General features: G+C 36.9%; 7 protein-coding genes across 7 annotated transcripts; 2 read left to right on the top strand and 5 right to left on the bottom strand.

Annotated features, from left to right (window-relative positions):
- Window positions 1-214: 214 nt before the first annotated feature.
- Window positions 215-2,364, top strand: MONOS_6539 (putative Multi Antimicrobial Extrusion (MATE) Family Protein; the record flags this gene model as incomplete). Its single annotated transcript, XM_067876776.1, has 8 exons — window positions 215-340; window positions 411-502; window positions 622-635; window positions 686-754; window positions 821-1,081; window positions 1,174-1,892; window positions 2,124-2,257; window positions 2,310-2,364. The coding sequence occupies 8 exons, from the start codon at window positions 215-217 to the stop codon at window positions 2,362-2,364; spliced, it is 1,470 nt and encodes a 489-aa protein (XP_067729554.1).
- A 551-nt stretch (window positions 2,365-2,915) lies between these two features.
- Window positions 2,916-6,853, bottom strand: MONOS_6538 (uncharacterized protein; the record flags this gene model as incomplete). The annotated part of the gene is made up of 5 exons (XM_067876775.1): window positions 2,916-4,597; window positions 4,768-6,129; window positions 6,208-6,308; window positions 6,376-6,598; window positions 6,656-6,853. The coding sequence occupies 5 exons, from the start codon at window positions 6,851-6,853 to the stop codon at window positions 3,068-3,070; spliced, it is 3,414 nt and encodes a 1,137-aa protein (XP_067729553.1). The 3' UTR covers window positions 2,916-3,067.
- A 123-nt stretch (window positions 6,854-6,976) lies between these two features.
- Window positions 6,977-10,174, bottom strand: MONOS_6537 (putative Phosphatidylinositol N-acetylglucosaminyltransferase gpi3 subunit). The gene is made up of 11 exons (XM_067876774.1): window positions 10,055-10,174; window positions 9,794-9,982; window positions 9,566-9,741; window positions 9,296-9,447; window positions 9,101-9,208; window positions 8,908-9,014; window positions 8,700-8,819; window positions 8,477-8,525; window positions 8,202-8,272; window positions 7,977-8,080; window positions 6,977-7,850 (listed from the first exon to the last, which is right to left on the bottom strand). Exons 1-11 carry the CDS (start codon window positions 10,163-10,165, stop codon window positions 7,628-7,630), a joined length of 1,410 nt encoding a protein of 469 aa, XP_067729552.1. The 5' UTR covers window positions 10,166-10,174; the 3' UTR covers window positions 6,977-7,627.
- A 40-nt stretch (window positions 10,175-10,214) lies between these two features.
- On the bottom strand, window positions 10,215-10,818 carry MONOS_6536 (uncharacterized protein; the record flags this gene model as incomplete). The annotated part of the gene is made up of 2 exons (XM_067876773.1): window positions 10,215-10,636; window positions 10,692-10,818. 2 exons carry the CDS (start codon window positions 10,816-10,818, stop codon window positions 10,215-10,217), a joined length of 549 nt encoding a protein of 182 aa, XP_067729551.1.
- Window positions 10,819-11,343: 525 nt separating this feature from the next.
- MONOS_6534 (uncharacterized protein) lies at window positions 11,344-19,774 on the bottom strand (the record flags this gene model as incomplete). Its single annotated transcript, XM_067876772.1, has 6 exons — window positions 11,344-12,757; window positions 12,852-15,101; window positions 15,284-17,586; window positions 17,826-18,655; window positions 18,904-19,593; window positions 19,661-19,774. The coding sequence occupies 6 exons, from the start codon at window positions 19,772-19,774 to the stop codon at window positions 12,468-12,470; spliced, it is 6,477 nt and encodes a 2,158-aa protein (XP_067729550.1). The 3' UTR covers window positions 11,344-12,467.
- Window positions 19,775-20,677: 903 nt separating this feature from the next.
- On the top strand, window positions 20,678-21,864 carry MONOS_6533 (putative ribosomal 40S subunit protein S1B). Its single transcript, XM_067876771.1, has 4 exons — window positions 20,678-20,697; window positions 20,803-20,872; window positions 20,931-21,034; window positions 21,146-21,864. The coding sequence occupies exons 2-4, from the start codon at window positions 20,811-20,813 to the stop codon at window positions 21,778-21,780; spliced, it is 801 nt and encodes a 266-aa protein (XP_067729549.1). The 5' UTR covers window positions 20,678-20,697; window positions 20,803-20,810; the 3' UTR covers window positions 21,781-21,864.
- Window positions 21,865-22,073: 209 nt separating this feature from the next.
- MONOS_6532 (putative ribonuclease Z) lies at window positions 22,074-26,918 on the bottom strand (the record flags this gene model as incomplete). Its single annotated transcript, XM_067876770.1, has 1 exon — window positions 22,074-26,918. The coding sequence occupies one exon, from the start codon at window positions 26,916-26,918 to the stop codon at window positions 22,074-22,076; it is 4,845 nt and encodes a 1,614-aa protein (XP_067729548.1).
- Window positions 26,919-27,084: the final 166 nt, after the last annotated feature.

Genomic DNA, 27,084 nt, shown 5'->3' with positions numbered 1-27,084 from the left:
CTGTTCATCTATCACAACATTATGAAGTGTTTTTTATTTATTATCAAGATCTTATTATTTATTTATTTTCCTTTTTCTTCACTAATCGATAAATTTTGATTTGTAATAAACATCTTCTCTTCTATTTCGAACATTTCTATATAAAACATTTTTTGGTTATTTAATTTTTTTAATTTGTTCAAATGAAAAAACTATTCAAAAAACCATAATAATTATGAACAACAAGGCAAATCTTTTCAAAGCAGTTACTGTTTCGTCAATCAACAAACTATTTACAAAGGGAATTTCATTCCTTTTAAATTTTTATGTTGTGAGAATAGTAGAACCATCAATTTTCGGAGTTTGCTATTTTCAATTGCAATCAGATATTATTTTAAAATATTATTTAAACATGTATTCCTGGTAATAAGATAATTTCTTCTCTGGAAATGTCAACATACGCTGTTTCTGCACTTGTTCTGGAACCAATTAGGACATTTATTTTGCGAAATAGATTGATGAGGTTCATTTAAACTTATTTTTTTATAACGTCTGAGTTCTGAAAAGTAGCAATTCTTCAACTAACATTTCATTTAAAACCGTCATACAGTTGATATATTTTATTGGTGCAATTCTTTTTAGTTTTTTCATTGCCAGTGTGCTTTGAGTTTTTGATGGATGTTTCATTCTTTCTATTTGAAAAAAGTCTGGTATGGATTTCTCAGACCCCCATCACTGAAACAGATTTCGAATTCTCACGTTGATAATTATTATTGTTTGCAAATACAAAAAAATTTATTTCTTTTCTCTTCAAAAATTTTTATTTTTAAAAATTTGCTAGTATTCGCATCACTTATAGATCTTTTTGCGGAGCCATTCTACTCATTTGCACAAAACTTCAATTTTATTTGGAACATTTTGCTTGCTGAAGGAGTTTCGCAGATATCAAGAAGCGCAATTAGTGCTATAATGGTTAAAGGGAATGAAAACGATTCTGTTGTTTTGGCATCAGCTCATTTCATGTGTTCTGTTATAAGCATGCTTCTTCTCGTTGCTATGACGCAGTGGCAAATAAACAAAGCAAAACAACACAAAATTGAAAGTATGCTTCTTTTTTTTGAAAGAGACCTAACATTATTTCGTTTAACTTATCTCTTATGAAATTTTCGAATTTATAATGAATTACATTCTAAGAACTACCAATAACGTCAGCAATGGATTTAATACAACTTTCTTTTAGAGGTTCATCGTCTTCGTCATTTTCTGAATTCCGAGCCGCACTCAATTTCATTACAAAGAGCGATCTGAAGGGAATTGTTGTCGATGCACTTTGTAGGTTTGTGCTTGGATTTGGCGAAGGGGCAGTGATTAGCCGTGTCCTCACGCTCCACGATGCAGGAGTACTGTCTCAAGCACAGCGTCTCAGAACATTGTTTGCAATGGTGTTTCTTGCACCAATGGAGCAGAGAGTCTTTGAGGCTGCAAGCTCTGCACTTTCACAAAAATCTGGAAAAAGTGCTCAGAAGGAATCTACAGGTTCAGAAAATGAACAACAAAGTCAAAAATCTAAAGGCAAACAAAAGAAATCAAAAGAAATGCCCTCCAAAAATGACTCTGCTTCAATTTCGAAAGCTGTTGTTGATATTGCAGAAACAAGCATAAAGCTGGCATTTTTGATTGGAGCCTTGTTTTTCCCGTTTGCTGCCTCGATATCTTCTGAAATGATTTATGTCTCAATGGGACGCAAATGGATGAAAGAAGAGACTTCACTTTTGTGTTTCTTGTTCCTCTCTTCACTTCCTCTTCTGGCGCTGAATGGTGTGTTTGAAGCACTTGTACGAGCTGTTTCTTCTTCTTCGCTTATGCACATAAACAACACAATTATGGCTGGTGCTTCAGTGATGTACATCGGGGTGTGTATGCTGCTGGGAACTAAATTTGGTTCGAGGGGATTTATTTATGCTTCGATAATCAATTTTACAACGAGAATTATAATTGCATCTTTTGTTTTGAAAGCATCTTTGAATCAAAACAGTGCTAAAGGAAAAGCTAATCAAAATTCTTTTGCTATCAGAAGAGCAATTCCTTCGATTAAAGTTATCGCTTACTTGATCTTGTCTGCATTTTTAATCTACTCATTGAAGAAATTCTTGATAAAGCAATCAACAATGGACGGAACTATTGTTAGTTTTCCACACGACGCTCTTCTGCCCTTTAAAAGAGAAGCGATTTATGTTGGATTTGCAGGATTGCTTGGAATAGGCTATCTATTTGTATTGTATGCATTCTTATAATTTATGTATTTAAACATTTGTGAAATGAATTTTTAGAATATTTGGAGAGAAAGCTGTTAATGAGATTGTCTTTAGAAAGCCTTCAAAATGAACAAAAAAAGAAGGTTTGCATTTTATAAAATTAACCGCAAAATAATAAACTATTCATATTATTAGTCTTTCATTTTCAATTAAATTTAACTTTTCGAAAACCGAAACAGCACATTTTCTTGCTTGTTATGTTTCCGTTTTTTTGCTTTTCGTTTGGAATCATTTTGTTTCCTTTCAATGTTTTTGTTACATACAAACAAAAAGAAAAAATAATTGCGTGCAAAAAAGGAATATTTTTGAAAAGATTATTTGGAAAAAAAGAGGCAAACATCTGAAAATTTTTTGTTATCAAAAAATCATATTTTTATCAATTGAAGCGAAAAACAAAATATCATTTTTTGAGATATTGACTAATGTTCTTTATTAAAAAACTAATTGATCGATGTTCATTAAACATGAAACAAAAACGGAAAATTCACTTTTTTTATTTCATGTTCCTTTGATATTACACAACAATTAACGCAATTTAATAGATTTTTTCCTTCGATTTTCATACGACTTGAAAACTTTTCAACCCAGACAAAATGTAAACACAATATGACCTTCCTGCTTGCGAAGTCTTCCATGTTTATCAATTAAAAGGAAAAAAAATGAGAAAAACAACAAAACAAATGAAGTGAGCGAAATGTTTTAGATAAAACTCAATATGGAATGTGAGCGTGAATTGTGCTGATTTCACTAAAATCTTGAGATTCTATCTGAGTTTACTCAATGTCCATTTGATACTGAAGCAGATCTGGATCGTCATTTGCATTGTCAGCAGCATACTCATTCAGCATTGCTTCTGCTGCTTCCTGCGCTTTTTTCATTTCCATCTCTTCTTCGAGACTTTTTTGTGCCAGAAGATTAGCAGAGCCAGACATTTCATTTCCACTTGAGATGTAATTGGCCTCGAAAGAGTTCATAATCTGAAAAGGCGTTTCAGGGTCAATGTGAATTGTGTTGTATGCTCCGTCGTCCATTCCTGATTCTTGTGCAATCTGATAAGGCTGAATAAAAGAGTTCCAGATGTGCTTTGCTGCACCTTTGACTTTGGGTGATGAGGAGTTTTTCATCGCATCAGCAATGTATTCAAACATCGCTGTTGAATCACCTAATTGGTTTAGAACGACATTATCATAATCAGTAAATGAATCATTTTTTATAGCAAATTTGTCAATATTCAGAAATATTTCTGTTATGGATTTTTTCGGTCCATTAACTTCGACATAATCAGAATCAGAAATAAGAGAAAAATATTTCACCAAGAATTGCATCTCATCTCGCTGATGCTCTTCTCCAGAGTCCTTGAAATTCCATCTCTTTTTGGGGATTGCATCTCCGACCCCTTTCCCATAAGAAGCACCATCAATCACCATTCCGCTTTCATCTTTCGTTCTGAGTGAATCTTCGTCGTGCATATAATCATTGTCGTCTTCATCGTCCACAATGTCTGTCAGCTCGAGCAGATTCAGCTTTGCCATCAGTCTGCCTCCTCTCATCATCCACAGGAGAATATGCAGCATCGACAGCTGGTCTGCCCGCGACGACGCCACCCACATCCGCGCTATCCAAATGTGCACAGAGCATTCAATGAGCACCTTGATGTGCTTCAGAGAACCAACAGCCATGTTTTTCAGCAGAAAAAGTGCAGTCTGCCGCACCTTATGGCGCGAGTCGGCCAGACATTCAACGGCTGTCGCTGCAACCCCGTCTGCCACAACTAAGTCGCAGTCTTCGCAGCTGTTTGCAGCAATGTTTCCAAGAGCTTCAAGTGCAGATGACAGCACACTCTCTGGAGTGGACGGGGTGGAAAGATGATGAATGCCATCAATTCTTGATTCAAACGAATCAGCACCTTCATCTTTCTCCAATGAACGTTCCAGATTTGATACGTAATCGTCGCTTGATTCATATTCCGAGCTACTTTCGCTTTCATTCAACTCATCATTTTGTTCCCTGCGCAGCTGAATCAAAGCTTCACTTCGCGACCCAGGAGAACTTTCTTGGCTCTTTTTCTTGTTGCCTTTCCTTTTTTTTCTCCTTTGGCGAGCTAGCATGGTTTGGATGCTGTTTGCAGTGGGGTAGCACACTCGATGCAAGTAGTGTATCCCTTCACTCTTAACAACAAGAGAGCAACACTCAGAGTCCAACGTCAATGCGCGTATGATGTCCACCACATCAGTCACCAGAAACTGATCAGAGAACGAAAGAAATGACACAAGGAGTGGAACACGATTGAGCACCACAAGTGGCTGATGCATCATGGTATATTTGAATTGTTGAATGAAATAGGAGTGGATGTGAGCGACATTCAAAAGAGAATCATATTTCATTAAGAAAGATGGAGAATAAAAAGAGAGAAACAAATGATTTGCAAAATGATTACAATAACAGCATTTTTTTAAAAGAAATTGATGAATACCTCCAAAATTGTTGGGTCGTCGTCCATTGACAACTCTGCAATAAAGTCCAACGAAGTCTTCAAGATGCTCCTCACTTCGCTCATCAGCAGCTCACAGTACCGTTTTGTCAGTGCTGTCTCATTTCTCCTCTTTTGTATCCACATTTTGCTGGATCTCCTTCGTGCCTCGTCGATCTCCGCTTGGCTGATAAACGTTTCTGTGCTCATCTGACTCACATCATCCATCGCAACCATCCCTTCGGCATATTGCATGATGTTGCTGCTGCCATTGCTGCTGTTTCCTTTCGATTCCCTTTCTTTCTTCATTTCTTCAACCAGCTCAGCTGTCTTCGCTTCGATCCATCTGTCTTCGTCGACTTCTGTGACGTTTCCTGTTTCTAACAGACACTTCACATCCTGTTCTCGCACAGCTCCAATCACCACAATCTGCATCATCACCTGCCCGACTGCAAAATACTCCGCAGCTTGCGACGGAAATATGGGGCACTGGAGAGGTGATGTTTGCAGTTGCGGTTGGGAAGATGAAGTGAATGAAGAAGAAGAAGATGATGATGATGAAGGAACAGACGAAGATGCAGAGGAAGAATTAGAGGAAGAAGTTTCTGAAGACCCAATGATGCGTATTGTCCCATTGTCCATTTCAACCGATTGAAGTGCAGCTTCTATTTCATCGTCAGTCACACCTGACAGATCGTCATCTTTTGCAGCACCAAGCGGAGAAACTGGAAATGAAGCAGAAGGAAAAGGCGCTTGCGATTGAGTCACTCCCCCATTAATTGGAACAGATGCAACATTTTTGTCCTTCTGCTTCTGCTGCTTAAGGTGTTTGTTGCGCTCTTCCAGTATTTTGTCAGAAAGTGTCTTTGAGCACCAATTCAGGATAGTCGAGACACGCTTCAACAGAGAAAGTTCAGTGTCCGAGTCGCATGAAATGTTCAGAGTTGGCAATTGCTGAAATGTTGATTCAGAAGAAAGCGAAGGGGAAGATGAATTGGGGGTGATAAGTGATGGACGGCGGGACCCCACCGTGAGTAGATAGGAAAGCAGAGGAGGAGGTGATGATTGAAATGGATTGGATGGTAAAGGGTTGGATATGAAAGAATTGCTGCTTGATGGGAAAGATGAAGTCGATTGAAATGCAGATGTAGAAGATGAAGAAAGAGCCGATTGAGGAAATGGTAATATTTGAGATGGAGGCTTTTCCAATTTACTCACAATCTCTGAAAAGATCTCAGCTAAATACGGTTCTTGTTGAACTATCTCCCAAAATATATTAAGTACTGGACGATCCGCTCCTTGAGCCATGAACCATTCCACAAGATCTGGTGAATCCGAAACAATATTCACCAAACACCATATTACCTAAAGAAAGTATTACCAAAATACGGGTCATTTATATTAAAACAAAAATTTCTCTGTGAAAAAATAACTTATCAATACTAAAATTCTTATTTGTTCGTTTGGTGAATAAGCAAGAGCAACAATTCGTTCAAAGCATTTTGAATATGCAACTGCTCTTGTATAATTTGTTTCCAAGCTGGCTGTTGATGAAGCAATCGTCGCAGATAAAATGAAGTTGTTAACTTGCATTAATAATTAACAACACACTTATATTATTAAGACACCATAAAGTTTGGTAAAGCGTATCCTCGTCCTTTAGTAAAAGTAATTCTGCAAAAACGGATAAGGCATCAAAGGTGAGGCACGCATCATTTGCTTCTCTATCAACATCAACTTTGCACAAAAGCTTACGTATGTTCGTTACACCTTGGAGCATCATTACAGGATCACCCGTTTTAATATCACAAAGATATTTTTCGACTAATTGTTTCTGGAATATTTTTCCATAAAAAGATGAGTTTATATTTTCTCATCAACATTTTCATACGTGATTACTTGCGTTTTCCTCATTGTCATTAAGCTGTGCAGTTTTTCTAAATTTATTGAGCGCTGCAACACGAGATCGATCTTTTTGAGATTTCGCCTTTCTGAATTGAAATTTACCAACTCCAATAATTTCATCCTCATTATTAAATGATTTGAATCGCTCAGTTGCTCTGGTGTTATGATCCCAAAAAGGCTCCATTCAAAATAAATGAACCTTTTTTGATCCAATTTTTAAACCATATTAAAAATTTTTTTCTTGAAACACTTTGTTAAGAATATATTTTCTGAGAAAGTTAAATCAAAAAAATTAAAAAAATTTTAAGTTATTACATAATTATTTTTTATTGAAAGAAAATTGAGAAAACTAAATTGAAGAATAATCTTATTTATGGTTATTAAGGATTTTATCTTAAAAGCAATTGATAAGCGGTGTTATCAAAAAAATGAAGCCGATAGCAAATTGCAACAGAGAATATATGTTGAACATTTAAACTCACAAATGAAATATCAAATAGTTTTACAAACTCGTCTTTCAATTTTCACTCATTTTAAAATGGGAAAAAAATGTTAAAATTTTGTTAGTATTGGTTTAAAAGTTTAATGGATATCATCAAACAAAAATAAAAGTTAATTATAATAAAAATAAAAATCGAATTTTTGAGTTTGTGGTAAAAAAAGATTATTTTGGAATCAAAAAGCAGCTTTTCTCCAAACTTGAACAAAACTGCTTTCCAACATTACTCAAAAATGAAAAATGAAATTTCGCTGGCTTGTATTTCATAACTTGAACTCATTTCCATTTTTCAAATTTAAACTCATCTGCCAATTGAAACAGAGCAAGTCAATTGTAATCTCTTGCTTTTATAAATAAAATGCATTCATTAATTGCATTTCAAGTTTTGAACCAATCAAAGTTACCTTTTGCTCAGTAAAAACATTAAGGCGAAGGCAAGAAGCTGATATAACGCATTTTTCACGGTACACCAATGCAGCTGTCCTGAGATTCCTTTTCCAAACGCCAATTGCTCTTTGATGTGTGAGCGATCTCTTTTTCGCCATCCACAGGAGATGGATAATTAATGGCTGGTTCAATGAGCTTCGCAGGAGACAAACCACATATAATCAGAAATATCATTGAGAAGAAGATCAAGTGAAGAGAAAACAAAATCCCAGGGAATGCTCCCATCTGGAAAAATCTGAAAAGTGAGGAAGGAAATGGAAATGATTTTGAAGATCAACATTCATTAATAAAATTAATAGTGAAGAATTTTTAGTCAAAAAAGTTTTATGAATAAAAAACCAATTTTAAAATATGATTAAACCTTTTGATAAAATCATTTGGTTTTTTGCGAGTAACATTTACGCTTTGCTTATAAACACTAATTGTTCGCGTTGCAATAGCCTCCCAGCTGTAAAGTGGAACAAGCTTTGAAATAGTAATTGAAAAGAATAGTAATATTCAACACAGAATTGAATCAAAGCATTCCAACCAAAAAGCGCCAAAATATGCAGATAAAATGGTGAAATAGAAGTATTGTCAAACAAACCTCATCATGAAACATTCGAGCGTTGAAGGAGTGAAAGTTCTCAATCGCCCATGACAGTCCACAAAAAACAGCTATTTTGTGTTTGTCAAAGACAATAATGAATGAATGAATGAATGAACGAACGAACGAACGAATGAATGAATGAATGAATGAATAAATAAATAAATAAATAAATAAATAAATAAATAAATAAATAAATAAATAAATAAATAAATAAATAAATAAATAAAATTGGATGAATTTTAAACTAAAAAATCATAGCAATATAATCATACAAATTGTGTTTGGATCGCACAGCTTTATCATGTGAGATGGTAGCACTTCCTATTGAATTATAATTGCAAATAAAAAAGCACATTTCAAATTGCACATGCAAATAATTGTCATGTGAAAGCATATTGTAAAAATCAACATTTTTAAATTGCAGAAAACAAAACAGCAAAGTTTTAAAAAACATAACGATTTATTTAAAATGACATAAGTTCAATCAATACATACCGGTACTCCATCAACATTTGTTGCCACAATAAAAAGTCCTGAGCATGCAGCCTCTAAAATGGCTATTCCAAAAGCTTCCGTTAATGAACAGTTCAGAAATATATCTCCCTTGATTAAAAACTGCGTGCATAATGTTAAAAGAAATTACAAATTATAAGAATTAACACAAGAGTTTTCCTTTTTATATACAAAAACTAATGTTTCATACATCCCTTGCTTTTGAGTGATGAATATTACCAAATGTGATAACCCTGTCTTTCAACTGCTCTGTTTCAATCATTTGTTCAACATCTATTCGTCTGTCACCATCACCGCCTGAAAGCACAGAAAGAATTAATTAGACATTTGCAAAAAAACAAATGATAATAAAAGTTGCTACTGAAAAAATTATTATACCAAACCTATATAAAAATCAACATAATCATATTTCTTACATATTTGTGGAATAACACTTATCATTAAATCAGTGCCTTTACGATATGTTAATCTAGATAATATAGTCACAACAACTGAAAATAAAAAAATATTTTTGTATCAGAGAAGTTCAAAAAAATAATCATTTTTATTCACTTTAAACATATTCAAAAGAAACAGACTATGATTTTCTCTGTGTTGCCTCCTCTTCTCTTCTTCTCTTTTAGCTTCTTCTTCTTCTGTTCGTGGAGAAAACTGTTCCACATCAACGGCATTTGTAATGACTTGAATTGTATTTGGATCCATTTTCGTTCGTATGGCATAATTATTTTGACTGTTTAAAAAGCAAGCACATAAAGATAATTCAAAAAAGAAACAAGAAAGAAAGAAAGAAAGAAAGGAAACACAAATCAGTTAAGTTTACAGCGAGACAAGCTAAAGCCATTGCACACCAAGCTTTTGATACACAAATCACCTGATCGACTCCAACAACTGTCCATCTACAAATAAAATTGATGATGTCCGCACCAATTTCCCCTGAACCTGTCAATGAATGTTCAGTTATACAGCAAGGTATTTTCATACGATTTGCAGTAAAAATAGCTTCATGGACGAGTGTAGAATATGACTGAAAAAACAAAACAAGCATCAAATCATTTTTTAAATCAAAAAAATCAAACTGTATGACCATGAAATAAATTCACTTGCTCTCTGATAAATATATCCCTTAGCAATTCGATAGGACCGATCAAAGTTGGAAAGGTTGAATGCCGAAACACGCAAAGCCTTGGAATGTAATAAACTTTTAAACCATTTTTGAACCACCTTATTCCTTTACGGTTTCCGTAATTATGAGTTACAACGACAACCTTTTTAATAAATTAATTTTTTTTAAAAAAAATTCGAATTGTCAAATCAATAAAAAAATTTTTTTAAAAAACCTTGATTCCTTTCATTAAAAGATGCTGAGATAACTCATAAATATGATTTTCTACCCCACCAATATTTGGGAAGAAAAAGTCGCAAACCATTGCGACGCAAAAGCGCCCCATTCGCAAAAATGAAAGATGACATGATTAAAATACACCCATAGTAATTTTTTCATTCTTCTAACATTCTACGTTCGCATTCTGAACATTCTGTTCTCTTTAAATCGTCAATTTTATGCTTCAGTTCTTCAAGTTCACCAGCAAGAATGATCTTTGCATCGAGGAGTTGATCATATGTCTTTTCAGTTTTTGAATCACTTTGAAGCGCTGATTCATGAGAATCTTCAATATCCATTTCCACTTCTTGATTTGCAAACGAACCATTTTCCATTCCCAAATTTCCTATAAATTCTCCAGAAGTTTCACTGCCTTCTTCAATATCCATCCTTCCTTGTTCAAAAGATGAATGTAAATTTCTATCTTCATCTACTTTAAGCTGACTTAATTCAACAATTAGATCTTCTTTTTGCTTTTGAAGTTCACTTATATGTTCATCAAGTGATAATGAGCTAGCGCTTTTGCTTGCTGCCTTATCTAGTTTAAATCTTAAATTAAAACAAAAAAAAATATTTTTCCATTTTGCTCAAACTTTTCAAGCATTGCTTCCGTATTTGTTCCTTCAAAGAGTCATGTAATTTTTGAGAACTGTAAGGATTTGACATCGCTCTTTCGTTGTCGACTTGTTTTGTTAGGTCATCAATCTGATGGCAAAGCATTTGTCTTTAAGAAGTTAATTGCTTTTAAAAAAAAAAAATATGAAATTCGAAAATTCACACATTGCTTGCTCTGTATCCTCGTCTGACTTTTTTATGATTGATTTAATTTTATTCTTTTCTGCAAGAAAAGTATCACTTTCAGCTTTGAGAATTGTTAATCTTTCTTTTGCTGTTTGTATTCGTTGATCCAAAGATGCTATTGTCTTTATTTGTTCTTTCTCTTTTAATCTTCCTTCCTCTATAGTCTTCTTTGCTTTATTTTTTGAACAAAATAGCCTATATAAAAATATCGCTTAAAAATTGAATAATACTTGTTTCTATTTCGCGCTGAACTTTTCTTTGATTATCCGCAATTTGACGAAGCTTGCATTGTATATTCTTTGAATTTTGCTCAAGGTTGTCGATCTCTTGAATAAAAGAGGCTGGATCCATTTATTGTTTTCTTTTCCGGCATTGCGAACAATATAAAATGGGCTACAAAATAAAAGATCAAAATTGATTCAGTGAATTATTGGCTTTATAGCCATGCTTTTTCTAATATTTTTATTTTTTGTGACGAAATGTTTCTGCAAAATTCGAAACTGGGAATATACAGAGGACTTCAAGTCGGAACAAGTGAAATCAAGACTAAATGAACTGAATGTTTCTGACGTATATTTTATTTTTTCAAATCGAAAGGCAACACCAACGCATATCACTGAAGAAACTCTAAACGGTCTTTCAATTCCTTTCATTCCCCTTCAAACATTTGATGGATTCCAGATTCAATCATATTCATCATTTTCAAATTCAACTCCTCTTCCATTTTCCATTGATCCACAAACAAAACTGAATTTCACTCAACTGCAAGATGACTTAGGGGAATATGATTCTCCGTGGGAAGATGTTGCGGACTGGCAAACAAATCTTCAATTCTTTTTTTTTCTTTCGCACAAACTGAAGAATAGTGATTTGAAAAAGCCAATTTTAGTAGTGAAAACTTTTGCCCCTTTACGTAAATATTCAACTTCATTCTTGAATGAAAAAATTCAATCGTTTCCCGAGGATTGGGACTTGTTTTCATTGGATAACATTCGGAGTACTTGCTTATCTTCAGACAAAAGCATTGAACCATGTGAATATGGCTCTGTTGGGAAATATGAATCATTTTATATTCATAAAAAAGAAAGCATTAGCAAATTAATCGATATTTACAACACGAAAGCCATCCAACTTCCTGATAAGTGCTTGATGTTTTGGCTTCCATGGAAAGTTAGAATGTTTGGATTTCGAGAAATAGAGCCAGAAGAACAGCCATTAAGCCCATCCTTCATGATTTTTCAGCTCATAATATGCATTTTGAGTTTACTATGTGGATTTTTTATCTTCTACAAAAACAGAAAAATTTTAAAAAATGACTGAATTGATGAACAACAATTTTTGAATGTTTCAAGAACTTTTACGTTTATTTCACTTCAACAAAATGTAATATCATTTGCTTAATTCTACGTCTTGCACTTGCTCATGCCATTATCACTTCACCACTTCACTTTTTGGCTTTGATGTATTTGTTATGAATCTTTAGGCAATTCAAACATGAATTTTGCTTTTTTATTAGAAACACTTGCTCAATTCTTTTCACAATTTTCTATGTTTGTGCCAATTAATTTTCAAGTGTTTTCTTCTCCTTTTAATAGTGCTTCCCACAATTCCGAAAGAAGAAGGCTAATTGCATTTTTATTTTCCCCTTCGCATGAATTAACTTTTTCTGAATCTATTAGAGAGGAAGAAACTGTCAGAATATTTTGTTCTATCAACCTCTGTTTGATGAGTGCATTGTTGTGGACAGAAAGAGTTACAAGGAAACGCAGAGCTGCGACAACAGTGGCCATATTGTTAGAAGTCAGCAAAGTAATTACAGAGGATAACAATTGAGAGCCATCAACGTAAATCAAATTATCTGCAAAGAGGATTATATTGCAATTTATGAAGTTTGATAATAAAAAATAAATTTGTAGTGATATTTGAAATAAAACAGTAAAATTTGAACATACCTTCAGATTCACATAGATAGGATAACACTTTGCAGCATAAAGAGGCATCCGTTAAATCTTTTTCATTCTGATCTTTCTCACTTTCTGCTTCAAAAGAAGGCGCAGTTGAATTAGAAGAAAGCATTGAATGGTCTTCCAATGAAGAAGGCGAAGGCGAAGAAGAAGAAGTAGTAGAAGAAAGCGTTCCTTCTTTTTCTTGCATAGTCTTGAGCTTTTGACGCGACGATGAACTTTGACTTTCCTTCTTATTCATCAATTTTTGTGACTCTTCAATGATTTTCTGCTCGGCTGCATAAATGCAGGGAAGCAGATGAAACGGAAGCGGTTTGGCTTTGTGCAGCAGAAGAAGTGAAAGTGAGAGTAAAAAGAAGCGTGTGTGCATATCAGACATAAAAGAGCGGAGGATATCATACTCAAAATCAGCCAAAGCAATCGTTGAGTTGTTCTTGTTTCTCTCCCCTGTCTTTTGGACAAATGCACTGTCACCTGAACTCTCATTGAACTGTTCCAATTCATTCCTTCCAAACCCCACTTCCTCATTCGCTCTCTCAACACCATCATCTTCTGCAGCCTCGCCTCTTCTGGTCATAATCAGCACGTCACACACCATCTGCCTCAACCACCCGCTCTCACATACCTCTCCCAACAGCTCGTGCTGCTCTCCTTTCTCTTCTCTTTCTGCACAGCGCAGCAGAATCAGGAACAGCAGACGATCCATCATGCAGCTGCCGCTGTTGTCTGTCTGCTCTGCTGAGGAAAACATCGCAGACATGTTGCTCTCCTCTCCAAAATCCCAATTTCCAGCTCTTTGTGGGAAATGTTGCGATTTTTCATTCAATTTTTGTGGGTGCTTCTTTTGTGAATCAGAAGACTTCCCCTCTTTCTCCCCTGACTCACTTTCATTTGTCTCAAAATGAACATCCTCTTCAAACAATTCGTTATTTGCCTCCATCTCAATCTTCTCCAACGAGTCCACATCGATTTTCCCGCTTCTCAGTGCCTCTCTCTGCGCATCGCTGTCCTTCTCTTCTCTCTCCACAACCACATCCACTTTTTTCCTCAGATGCTTAATGAATTCCTCTTCTTCCTTTTGCTCTTTTTCTCGTATGCTTTCCATTGACTGCAGGAGCCTACCGGCAAGCAGTGTGCACAAATATGAGGGAAACAGCTCAGGGCATCTGCGCAGGAGAAGAGAGAAGAAGCGGTAGAAGAGATTGAGCGAAGTGGAGTTTGTGGACGTGAAGGCGTGGAGGAGGAGAGAGGCCGGGAAGTGGGGTGTGGTGGTGGCTGCAAACAAGGAAGGGGAGAAGAAAAGGAGAGAATATGCGATGCGGACGATGTCGCGGATGATCAGCTCGTTCTTCTCGTGCTGAAGGATCGATGTGAATGTGGCTGTGATGTGTGATTTCAGAAGAGAAGAAAGAAACTGGCCGTTTTGCGAATGGTTGCGTTGGGGATGAAGGGAAATAGGGGAAGAAGAAGAAGAGGAAGAAGAAGAAGAAGAAGAAGAAGAAGAAGAAGAAGGAGAAGATGAAGAAAGCACAATTTGCTCATTCAGTTGTTTATTAATGACAGAAAGAGAAGAAGACTCGATTTGTGTGTTGGAAGACTGTTGGATGAAAAGGGATGTGGGAGAAGAAGGCAGAGGAGACCTTGTGGAAGTGTTGAGAAGAGAAGATATGATGAAAGCCAGTGATTCTTCAATGGATGAGTTGGATGAACTCTGCAGAGACTTATTTTGAGACGATGAGCTTAAAGTGGAAGAAGAAGAAGAAGAAGATGATGATGATGAAGATGATGATGATGGATGAGTTTGTTTAGTCTCAATGCTCATATCAGAAGATGGAGGAAAAGCAGAAATGAATGGAGCTGTATCGTGTATTAGTTGTGGTGGAGCAAGAGCAAAGGAATTTCCTTTGTTGTCAACAAGAAACATCATTGGTGTCTGTGGAAGAGATGAATGTTCTGAAAGAGAAGTAGAAGAAGAAGAAGAAAATGCAGAAGTAGATTCAATTGCAGTTGAAGAAGACGAAGACGAAGAAGATGAAGATGAAGAATCTGTAAGCTGTTGTGAATCTATCGATTTCTTTAAATTCTCATTCATTTCAGCCTCTTCCTCCACAAATGATTGGAATGACACCAAATCTCTGAGTGTGTCGAGGGTGTTTGAGAGAGGGAAACCAGAAGAGGTTGTCAGCACAGCCATTATCCGCTGCTCATTCATCAGATCATCAAAGAACACTTCAAGCTCTGTTATAAGCAATGAATAAAATAGGAAAAAAAAATGAATAACAAAATAACAATAATTATAATAATAATAATAAAATTATTCGCAAAGAAAACACTTTCATTTTGTTTTAAAATAAAACCATATGTCATATTGAATAAGAAATATTTTAAATTCACTCCAACTCATCTCGATGCAACCAAACCTTTGCTTTCCTTCCCCTCGCTGCAACTTCTGCTGAGTCTCCACAACTGCATCAGCAGCTTCAGGTCAAGTGGAACCCCCACAAAAAACGCATCTGTCACACAGCGAAGAAGAAACGGCAGAGGAAGAATAGGTTGCTTTGAAGCATCTGGTGGCAATGTGAATCCAAAGGAAGAGAAAGAACCTTCGCAAAAGCGGATGACAGAGAGGAAGATGATGGAAGGCAGAAGAGACGGATGGGAGAAGAGGACAAGGGGAGAACTGAGGGTGAGATTAGGGCGATGGGGAATGATAGAAGAAGAGGAAGAAAAAGATGAGGATGATGATGAGGAGGAGGAAGAATAATTAGAAGATAGACCAGAATGAGGGAACAGATATGTCAGAACAAACTGCTCAACACGAGAAATGATGGTGTTGTTTTCGAGTTTTTGCACAAGTTCCAACAGGCGCTTGTATGAGCTGTCATGTTTAAACCTATCTCTCTCTTTGACATCTTCTTTAACTTTTTTATCTTCATCTTCTTCAGATTTCTGGTTCAAAGAAGAAGAAGACGAAAAAGACGAAAAAGACGACAAAGAAGAAGTACAATTTTCTAAATGAACATCACAACATTTCCAATTCTTCTTCTTCTTCTTCCATTTTTTCCTTTCTCTCAGTGCCTCATTCAAGTAACCCTGAAATACAGTGCCATACCATTCACCAACAGAAACCACGAATCCGCCGTCTTTGTGCAGCAGCTGCAGCAGAAACAACTCCCAGTCAGTGTATGCGAGAATGGCCGAACGGAGTGTGTGTGTGTGTGAATGTGATTGTGCTTGTTTTTGGGTGTGCGTATGTGTGTGCTTTGATGAATGATGCTTGTGATAAATGTGGTGGTGAGGCTTTTGTGCTTCTTTTCTTTCTTTTGCTTTTGATTCTTCTTCTAATTCTTCTTCTGATTTTGCTTCTTCTGCTTGACTTCTTGTGCTTTTCAGACTTTCTTCTCCTTTTTCTTTCTGTTTGTTTCGTTCTGTAATTTTTACTTGACTTATTTGACTTTCTTTTTCATTGGCAGCAGAAAAATACGAAGATGATATTTGGATGTGAGATCGATTATAAACAGCTGGCTGGTCAGCAAAAACATTAGAAAATTCAATTAATTGAGGAAATTCTTCTTCTGATGGCTGCTCTGGAACAGAAGCATTTGGATTATTATTAGAATTCTCTTGTTCAGTTTTGCCATTTTGAATCTTCTCTTTCTTTTGTTTCTCTTCTTCTTTCTTTCTCTTTTCCTTTTCCTTTCCTTTTCTCCTTCTCTTTCTCCTTCTCTTTCCATCCATCCCTCTTCCCCTTCCATTCTTCCTCTCCTTCTCTTTCCTCTCTCTTTCCTCCTCTTCCTTCGCCTCAATCTCATCGCTTATCTCCATCAGTCTTGCCAGCAGCACAATCAGCCAGTGCTGCGTCTCCTTCGGCTGCATCTCCAGCCCTTCTGCTATTCGGGATATCCCTTCGCTCTGCATCATCTGCAGAATCTCTGTTTCTTTTGAGGAACTGGAGAGATTTGTAATATTTGAGGAGTTCGAGGAATTAGATGAATGTGAAGGATCAATTGGATTTATTGGATTGAATGGATTTATTGAATAAGATGAATGCTGTGTGATTGAAGTGTTTGTATTATTTGGAGGGATTGAATTGTGAGTGGATGAATATTCTGAGGGAAGGGAAGTTGAAGTAGAAGAAGAAGTGGAGAAGGAAGAAGAAGAAGAAGAAGAAGAAGAAGAAGAAGAAGAAGAAGAAGAAGAAGAAGAAGAAGAAGAAGAAGAAGAAAAGGAATATGAACAATATGAATCAGATAATGACTGAGACAGAAATGAACTTGATGATTTTGAACTGATATCATCAGAACTTCTTTCAGTAAACAATTCTGCGCTTCTTTCCTGTTCATTTTCTTCATTTTCCTTCTTCAAATCATCCATTTCCATTTCTCCTTTTCTCTTCATCTTTCCTTTCCTTTTCCTTTTTCTCTCTCTTCCTCTCAATTTTTCCTTGCTTCCCTTCATCCCTTCTTCAACTTCAGCTTCATCTTCATCTTCATTCGATTTCACAAACACACTTGGCGAAAAGAAAGAAAACAGCGACACAAGCAGCAGCGCTGCGCGATGGGGCACAGAAGCAGCGAGGGCAGAGGAAGGGACCGAAGAGATGGCAGACAGGAGGAAGTCGAGAAACCGGAGGGAGAAGCCAGCGAAGGAAGGGTGGAGGGTGTGTGTGAGGAGCTGCACACGGTGCTCGAGGGTGCTGATGATGGTGAGGTCGTCGGATTGCCTGGTGGAATGAGAGAGCGGATGGATGGATGGATGAATGGAAGGAAGGAAGGAAGGGAGAAGAGAAAAAAGGGAAGAGAAAAAAGAAATGACGAAAGAAAAAAATATTATTGATCAAACATGTGCAAGTCAATAAATAAACAAAAAATAAAATAAAAAAATAAAGATAAAACCAAAAAAAATAAATCACAAATATCAACAAACATGGATTAAATTCTTCATTTCATTAATATTTCATACCAAAGATCTTCCATGTCTTCATCACTTGCCTGCATTCCAAGCTGTTCAGATGACAAATTCTGTGATGAAATTCTTTCGATCGCATTTTTGGCTGTGTTCATTTCAGATGAGTGTGCTAATGAATTAGAAGAAGAAAAAGAAGAAGAAGAAGAAGATGATGATGATGATGAGCTTGAAGGTATTGAAAGCGATGATAATTGCATTGTTGTGTCTGAAGATGGAAAAGAAAGAGGAAATGTGATTGCTGAAGAAGAAGAGGAGGAGGAAGGTGAAGGTGAAAGAGGCTTTTTTGACAAATCTGATTGAGATGCCATTTGAATCTCATTGGATGTCATTGAAGAAGAAGAAGATGATGATGAATATGAAGAATATGAAGAAGACAAAGACAAGAAAGACGATTCAGCTATGCTTCTATCATCAGCTGCAGCTGATCCTCTGTCTGTTTTGTAGTCAGGCAGAGAAGAAGTGAATGGGTTGATATTTCCGATGTGGAGAGGAGCATGCAAAGAAAGAGAAGAGTTTGGGAAATCAGACAGCTTCGACGATGATGAGGAGGAGGAGGAAGAAGAAGAAGAGAAAGAGGAATTGAAACATGTCAAATTTGATTGTGAGGCTGAATATGAGGCTGATGCTGAGGGTAATGCTGAAGAATATGCTGATTTATCGAATGCTGACATGTTTTTTGAATTTAGCTGCTCTTTTGTTTCAGCCACATTCTGTTGTGTGTGTGATGACTGGGAAAGAGAATCGAGAAGACGCAGAAGATTCTGGTTCTCCTTTTGGCGTGTTTCGAGATCGCGGAGGGACCAGCCGGAAAACTTGGACTCAAACTGAAGGAAAGAAGAAGAAGAATAAATGTGTTAATTAATAATAATGCGTGTAACGATTGGTAATATGAGAATAATGAAAGATTGCAATTAATTGAGAACATAAAACATTAATTTCTGAAAGGAAAAACGCTTTTACAAAAAGAATATTGTTTGAATCGAATTTTCTCCATTTATTCCAGCAAAATATTGTGAACAGAATAATTTCATTTCAACAGAAAAAAATGCATGAAAACAGTGAAAATGCATACTTTTCCCCACAAGTGCTGGTCATGTGGAGGAGGAGAAGAGGAAGTGTAGATGACAGAGGAAGAATCGCTGTCTGATGATACACTGAATGAATACGATGATGGATGAATGGCTGTTTTCTGGGAGCATTCCAAATAACTCTTCGTATCTCGTTGAGATTCAAGTTCTGATGTTGAAGAAGAAGAAGAAGAAGATAATGATGATGAGACAGATGAAAAAGATGCCATTGAAGAAGAAGAAGAAGAAGAAAATGAGGATGGCTTGCCTGCATATGCGCGCAAAGGGCTCATCAGCTGAAAGGGGCTCGGCGAATAAATAGGAGATGCCATCACAGAATCACATTCACTCATCAAATGCTGAGCAGACAGTTCAGTTTGTGCTGGCTGTTCTGAGTCTGTCTTTCGAGATGACATAGAAGCCATTGAGCTGTTTTCGCTTGTCAAGCGGAGAACTGTCCCTCGCTCGCTGAGGGTTTCAGTTTCTGGTTCATCTTTCTGAAAATGCTGCTTTGCAGATGAAGGCTGATGATGATGATGATGATATATTGAGCTGTCCAAGGCTCTTAACTTCATTTCATTTGCTGACTTTTCGAAGCTAACTGATAAAAAGATTTGTTCCATAGCTCGCTCAGCACGTAACTCTGAAAGATAATCTGAAAAAATGGGAGAAAGAAGACAATCATCAACAGTACGCTTTTCATAACAACAATAACAATTTCTTATCAATGATCAACTCAAAATTAAAACAAGTGGTTCAAACCTCTTCGCAGAAAATATTTTCAATTAATTCCTTCATAATATGAATGTCACCTTTTGCTCCTTGAAGAACGTTTGATTGATTTTTGGCTTCAAGTATTGTGATATTTTCAATCATTAAAGCGCCAATACTTTTGAGGCATAAACTCTGAAATTCCTCACTATATCACATTTAAAAATCAACGGTCATTTAAAAAAAGCAATGATGCTTCAACCTTTCAGTTTTGGTGCAAAAAATCGGAATATGATTTGTTTGGCTTGAAAAGCATAAAAAACGAACATGGTCTTCTGTGTCAAACAGTAAGCATTCTCGATCAATAACACTTGTCTTGATATTTAATGTTAAAATAAATTTAACTGCTAGTAACAGTTCACACATCATATGAATGAAAAACTAGAAAAAATGAAAAATTTTTTTCATTTCGTCAAATACAAAATTAAAACAAAAAATAACTCAAACATCATATGATAAAGATTCAATTTTATTTGTTATTGTATTGCTAAACGTTTTGAGTGTTTCTACTTTAGCTATAAGCTCAATGCTTCCATTTTCGATATTTTGTTCATAACTTGCTAAAAACGGAAAATAATGCTTGTTTAAAAAACTAAAAACATTAATTTTTATTTCTTCAAAAGCTTTAAGATGTTTATAAGTCTGATTTGCGTCTAAAACGCAATTACATTTTTCTTCCATCCATATGAGATTTGTAATTTTTATTGTGGTTTATTCAATTGATTCAAAAAAATTCGATTGTTAAATGCATACACATATCAATTGAAAGCAATTGTGAATGGCAAGGTTATTTGCAGTTTCGTTGATTTGATATCTTTTTATTTAAAAGAAAAGGAATTATTTTCCTCAAATGAGTAATTCATCAAAACGATGCAAAAAGTGTCCTTGTCTTTTCGCAAAAATATATTTCAAATTTCATATATTAAATTTTAAAAAAATATTTATCTTTTTATAGAATTTTTCAATTTGAAAATTTCAAATTGAGGGTCACTGTCAGCAAAGGGTTTTCTATTAAGATCAAAATCTCAGTTTGCTTTTATTTTATCAATAGCAATGTCAGTTTTTGATTTTCGATATCAAAATTTAACAAATTTTGATTGTTATTTTATTTTTTATGATATTTTAACGTTAAGTCCACAGTATGGCACTTGGAAAGAACAAGAAATTGTCCAAAGGAACAAAGAAGGGAGGAAAGAAGAAGGTGTATGTAAATTGTCTTAAAAGAAAAAATGCTTGCATCTAAGGTTATTTTTTGATTTAGCGTTGATCCATTTGCACGTAAGGAATGGTACGAAGTGAAAGTTCCAAACTGCTTCACAAACCGTGTTCTTGGAAAGACATTTGTCAACCGTTCACAGGGAACAAGTTTGATAATTTATAATTATTTTAAATCGTTTATTTTGGTTATTTTAAATCAAATTTTAAAACGACATCAATCAAAACTTTTTGATTTATTTATTCTTTTTTTTTTTTAAGAACTTGCAAAGGATGCTTTGAAAGGTCGCGTTTTTGAAGCATTCCTTGCTGATCTTAACCAGGGTGGTGATGTTGATCAATTCCGCAAAATCCGCTTGAGATGCGAGGATGTTCAAGGAGCCAACTGCTTGACCAACTTCCACGGAATGACAATCACAGCTGACAAATTGCGCTCAATGATCAAGAAGTGGCAAACTCTTATTGAGGCGCATGCAGATGTTAAGACAAGCGACGGATACGTTCTTCGCGTGTTCTGCATCGGCTTCACACGTCACTTGAGAGGATCAGTCAAGAAGACAGCCTACGCTCAAGGCCAAAAAGTTCGCCAAATCAGAAAGAAGATGGTTGAAGTCATCCGCCGTCAATGCCAGGAAAGTGATCTTCGCGGCGTTGTTGTGAAGCTTCAAACAGAATCAATGGGAAAAGAGATTGAAAAAGTTACAAAGACTATTTTCCCTCTTCACAATGTTCTCATCCGCAAAGTGAAAGTTATCAAGGCACCAAAGATGGATGTGTCGAAACTGTTGGAATTCTATTCTGATTCTCAGTCAGCTCAAGCTGCTCAGGCTGCTGCTCTTGAGGCAGCTGCTGTTCCTGAAACAAAGGAACCAGAGCAAGAACAAGTCGCTGCATAAACTTTCATCAATTCTTTGCACTTCATAGTATTTTCAAGCTGCTGTGGATCTCAATATTATTCGTGATACTTTGTTATTTATCATGTTTGTAAATTCTTTCTTAGAAAAAGCAATAACACGCATTTGTAATTTTGAAAAGAAAAAGAAAAAATAATAGAACAAAACACAAACAGTGAAAAAAACAAAAAAAACAACAAGCAAAATTAAAGATATTGCAGAATGTGCAAAGTCATAAACATATTTACAGATAACATCGAATAGTTGTTAGAATTCGTTATTTACAGTCCTGCGAATCAAGTAAGTTCATTCCTCCACTGAGCAACTATTTCTTGCTTTTTCGTTGTTTTTCTATCATCATTACGCATCAGTGACAGAATGTCAATCAAAGAACTGTACGATTTAGTGAAAGGCGAGCGATATACTTTGGCAGGCAGCATGCGAAGATGCTGCTTGTGTTCCGCAGCGGTGGAAGTGGAAGAAGTAGAGGAATCTGAGTCGTCTGTGGAACTGCCACAGCAGATGGGAATGGTGATGTGGTCTGACGCAAGAACGAAATCAATGCTGGAGCCTATTTCTGTGTGCATAGGCAAATGAGACACTTCGTCTTTGATGTGCTGCGGAGTGCTGCTGACCAACTGCCTGTTCACTCCCAAATGGATAAGCGAGCCAATTGGCGAATCGAGCTGCGTTGGAAACTGCACATTGGAATCGCCTTCTTGTTCTTCTTCTTGTTCTTCAACTTCATTGTCGTTTTCGCTCTCGTCTTCTTTATCTTCATCATCAACATCTTTCTTGTGTTTGATGCTATTTTTTGGATTCTTTGCTTGTTTTGAAACTTCGCTGTGTTCGTCGTTTCTTTTATGATTCCTTTCTTTTTTAGCTTCTTTTTGAATTTGTTGTATCTGATTTGTCGAACATTGGTCAACTTTAGTTTCTAAAAGATGATTGTGTGTGGAGGATACCTCTTTTGAAGCATTCAAATCTTCAACTTTGTTCTTTATGTGGCTTCCAGATGGTTCTTTCTCTTCAGAGCATTTCCTTTCTTCTTTCTTGTCTTTGTTTGAATTGTCACTTTTCTCAACCTCTTCTTCCTTCTGCTCTTCTTTCTCTGATTGTTTCATCCGACTTTTCATTTCCTGTGCCGCTTTGTTCCACACAGTCAGCATGAGCTCCTTTTTCGACAGCTCCAAATTGGACATGATCTCTTTGCTTGTGATTGTCTTGGGCACTCTCTGCGACAGATGCGTCAGCAGCGCCAGTTCTGGGCGCACGCACTCTGCAACACTCAACGTTTGTGACAGCGTGCTGTGCAGCCGCCCCATCGCCTGCTTCACATCTGCATCGTATTGAGTAGCTTCGTGAATCAGCACTGTGCTGTTGACTGCCTCAGACACAAAAAATGGCGTTGGTCGTGTATCGCCAGAATATGCAACACGAAATATGTAGCATGCTTTGTCAGTCAGATCAGCAGGGTTCGATAAAGCAAAGTCTGCAACAACACCTGTGCTGCCGCGACAAGAGTGGTTTGTCAAGGGAAAGACAAGACGGACAATCGAATGCGACTTCATCACTTTTCCTGTTATGTGCTTCTTAACTGCCTCAGAAAGACAGAAAGGAGTGTATGGCTCTGGGATGAATACAGGAGTACGCAGAGTAAAAGGCGATACACGAGGATAAATGTGTGTGGAAGTATCAGAGGATGGTGCAACGGCTGAAAGAGATGGAAACAAAGAAGTCGAGTTCTGGATAGAATCATTGGAACAATCAGTATTTGAGGCTGATGGAAAGCCATGAGATGGAAGCTCGAGGCAATGATCTCCATCAACAAGAGATGCATCGACAAGAGCATCAAACAGAGGAGAACGTGAGCCTTCCTCACCACTTTTCTGTCTATTTATGAATGTGCTCAGTTCTGTTGCATCTGCTTCAGAATGCGAGAGAATATGATGAGTTGACGTGAACACGTATTCATGATGGTAATCAGGATAGGATTGAAAAGGCAGAGAGCTATCGAAATGCAGAGGGTATTGTGGAGCAAGAGACAGAAACCACACAAAAGTGAATGAAACAGGCCAAAGCAGACTCAAAAAACGCAGCCAAGAGAAATGCTTCCAGGGTCCAATTAATGTCAGCTGTGCGTCTTCATCGAGGTTGTCTTCTTCTTTGCTCTTTTCTTTGCTCCTTTTTAACTTCCATCTCCTCAAAATGCGTTCTCTCTCGCACAGAAAGCGCCAGACTCCGAGGCAATGATCAGCATGTGAATGTGATAAAGTGATTGTTTTCACAGAAACAATAGCGACTTCTTTCTCTTCCTCACTCAGTCCGTTCAGATGGCGGTAGAGCTGGGCATATGTGCTGTCTCCGCAGTCGAAAAGAAGAGAAGAAGGAAAATGAGGCTTTAAATCAACTTGAATTGAAGTGTGTTCAGATGAGGCAGACGCGGAAGAAGACAGAGGTTGTGATGTGTGAATTGTCTGTGTTGTTGAAGAGTTCTTCCACTGAGGTGACAAATCGACATAAACTGATGACACATTTCGATATTTGCCTGGAATAGCAGCTCCTGTTCCAAGAACAATAATGTTTGCAAGTTTTTCTGGTGATAATTGCTTCTTCTTTTCACTCTTTTCATAATCTTCCTCAATTGTCTTTTCCTTTGAAGTTTCTTCTTCTTTCTCGTTTTTCTCTTCACTTCCATTGCAATCATTTCCCATCATCTGCTCCCCTTGTTTCATTCTCTCTTCCAGAATTTTGCGAAGTTCGGGCTTCATTTCATTCAGGGTGAGTGGAAGTGAATGAAAATAAGAAACGCATTCTCTCATATCCACACCCACTCTTCTGTTTGCTATGAACAGCGCAAGAATCTGATGGGGCGTTCTGAATGAAGAAGAAGAGCTATCATTGGATATCTCTGGTGAAACATTTGTTGTGGATGATAAAGCTATCTCAGAAGATGGGGATGAAGAAGACAAAGAAGGAGATTTTGTCAATGAGCTGTCAGGTGTTTCAGAGCATATTCCCACATTTTGTGAAGGAGAAGAAGGAGAAGAAAAAGAAGAAGGGGATAGAGTTGAAGGGGTGTAGTCAGAAGGCGGAGTGGGAGGTGGTGTTGGAGAGGAAGGTGTGACTGATGGTGTCTCATAAGGAGAAAGCGTCGAGTCACACGGCAAATTAGATGAAAAACAAGAGGTGAAAGAGGAAGGAGAAAAAGAAGTGGACTGAGTTGAGCAAGAAGAAGAAGAAGTAGTAGTAGTAGGAAATGGAGAAGGAAATGAAGCAGAGGATGGCATTGGCGAAGTATCAAGAAGTGAAAATGGTGCTTTTTCATTCAATTCATCGTGAGATTTGACAGAATTACTATCTGAACTGCTCATGTTACATCTTTTGGCTTCCTCTTCTCCCTTTTTCTCTTCCTTTTCGTCTTTTGTTTCCTTTCCCAATTTCATTTCGATTTTATTTTGTTTTTCTTTTTCTTCCTTTTCTTGTTTCTGTTTGGACAATGCTTTTTCTTTTCTTCTCTGCCGAAAACTTTTCTTTTCAGCCTTTTGCTCTCCCGTTTCCTGAGCCACTTTGGCTTTTGGTTTCGCTTTTTCGTCCATCTTCTTCTGAGCAAAGCGCAGCCTCCTCCTCCTTTCTTTCTCCAAATCTGCAGCAGACGGCTCATAGAAGAAGAAGTGCTGGCAAGGCAGTGCAAGAATGGCCAGGTCGTCTTCAAATGCAAAGGGATGGGGTTCAAGTTTCATTGCATTGGCAATCACTTCTGACTGAGAGTCAGAGGAGGAAGAAAGAGATGTAAGAGAAAGCTGTGAAGAAGATGATGATTGGGCATATGGATACAGCTCGTGCAGATCTTGTGATTCAGCTGGATGTGCAGTGGCATCAGGATGTGCTGAGATCGAATGATCAGAAACATCAGTTGAAGAAGTGTTTGGTGCTTTGTCTTCTTTTCTTTTGTTGAGAATTGCAAAAAACATGTGAGAAGGCTGATGAAAGAAACATGGAAACCCCCTTTTCATAACAATTTCAGAAGCACCAGGAATGGAAAGGCTTGTGTATGCTGTTTTTTCTCCATCACAGCAATCTTCATCATCATCTACCAATTTCGAGTGCAAAAAAGAAGAAGGCGAAAAAGCAAGTGGGGGATAAATAACCGGATCAGCAAGTGACATCGTGTTGTGTAGACGTGCCTGCGCATCTGCCGGATTCACATCGGGGCAGAGCTCGTTCATAAACACGTGCTGCACTCTGGGGCCAAATGATCTTATCCACAAACGATACTTTTCAGTGCACAGAACAGACGAAGGCGTAAAATGGAAAAAGTGACCAGCCACTGTCAGTTGGTTCCTTGGCTCGCAGCGATCTGTCAGCGCATGGAATTTGTCGTCATACGTCTGGACAAGCATGTCGAAGAACTCAATTGTTGGACAGTCCACAATAATCACACTCGGGAGCTGCCTTTCAGGTCCCATCACATCAGATGCCTTCACAATTCTTCCATCTTCCAGTGTGACATCCAAGCCTTGTTGCAGCTTCCCATACATCCTGCTATCTTTAACGCCTGCTTCGATGGCTTTCTCAATTTGAAATTGCCCGTACAGAGGAAACAAATCAAACGCATAAGATACTGCCATGTGTGGAACTGGGTTTGAGACTATTGATCTAATGACAACAGGTTCAGATTTTGCTCCGATAACGGTTTGCCTTTCATTATTTGAAAGCATTAAATGTTTTTGAATCAAATAATTTGAAGTTGGGTTTAATAAACATTTTGAAAGATGAGCAGAAGGGTGAAGCTTTTCTGCTTCATACCAATCGGGAACTGGGGAAGGATATTCCTTTAAAGTCATATAAATATCTTTGTGAAGTTCTGCCATTGATTTTTCCTCCAATGGCAATAACGATTTACATTCAGTTGATGGTTGTGCTGAATCTGAACAACTCGTCAAAGGAAAAGCATAAAAGCATGCTTGTTTCATGTCTAAAATTCTTGGTTTATCAAATTTCTTCAAAGGATATTCCTCTACAACAATTTTTGAAAAGTTTCTCGAAAGATAAAGTTCTTCAAGTGTCAGATAAGCGGAAAGACCAGAAGGACCAAGAAGTGAATAGCGTTGATTATTTGCTTGTTCCATAGAAAGCATAACTCCAGGAATGCCACTTATAGATCTTGGTGTAAGTGTTGTAAAAGCAAAATATGATATTGATGATAGAGATATATTGTGGCAATGACAAAAACGTTGAACACCTTCTCCAGCGTTAAACAAAAATTTTGTTGATTTTAAATCCACTAGCAGCGATGGATACATT

This window comes from Monocercomonoides exilis (assembly GCF_001643675.1).
Source record: "Monocercomonoides exilis strain PA203 chromosome Unknown scaffold16-1735695, whole genome shotgun sequence".
Classification (NCBI taxonomy): domain Eukaryota; phylum Preaxostyla; order Oxymonadida; family Polymastigidae; genus Monocercomonoides; species Monocercomonoides exilis.
The sequence above is the reverse complement of the archived record's forward strand: the minus strand, read 5'-3'. Positions and strand labels throughout refer to the sequence as shown.

Excerpts from the sequence above, each read along its gene's own strand:
- MONOS_6537 (XM_067876774.1), bottom strand. The coding sequence starts at position 10,165 with ATGGGGCGCTTTTGCGTCGCAATGGTTTGCGACTTTTTCTTCCCAAAT. Across the intron at positions 8,820-8,907 it reads ATCACTCAAAAGCAAGGGAT|TTTTTAATCAAGGGAGATAT; the intron begins GTATGAAACATT and ends TTATGCACGCAG. Across the intron at positions 8,081-8,201 it reads CTCGAATGTTTCATGATGAG|CTTGTTCCACTTTACAGCTG; the intron begins GTTTGTTTGACA and ends ACTATTTCAAAG.
- MONOS_6533 (XM_067876771.1), top strand. The coding sequence starts at position 20,811 with ATGGCACTTGGAAAGAACAAGAAATTGTCCAAAGGAACAAAGAAGGGA. Across the intron at positions 20,873-20,930 it reads AAGGGAGGAAAGAAGAAGGT|CGTTGATCCATTTGCACGTA; the intron begins GTATGTAAATTG and ends TTTTTGATTTAG. Across the intron at positions 21,035-21,145 it reads CAACCGTTCACAGGGAACAA|AACTTGCAAAGGATGCTTTG; the intron begins GTTTGATAATTT and ends TTTTTTTTTAAG.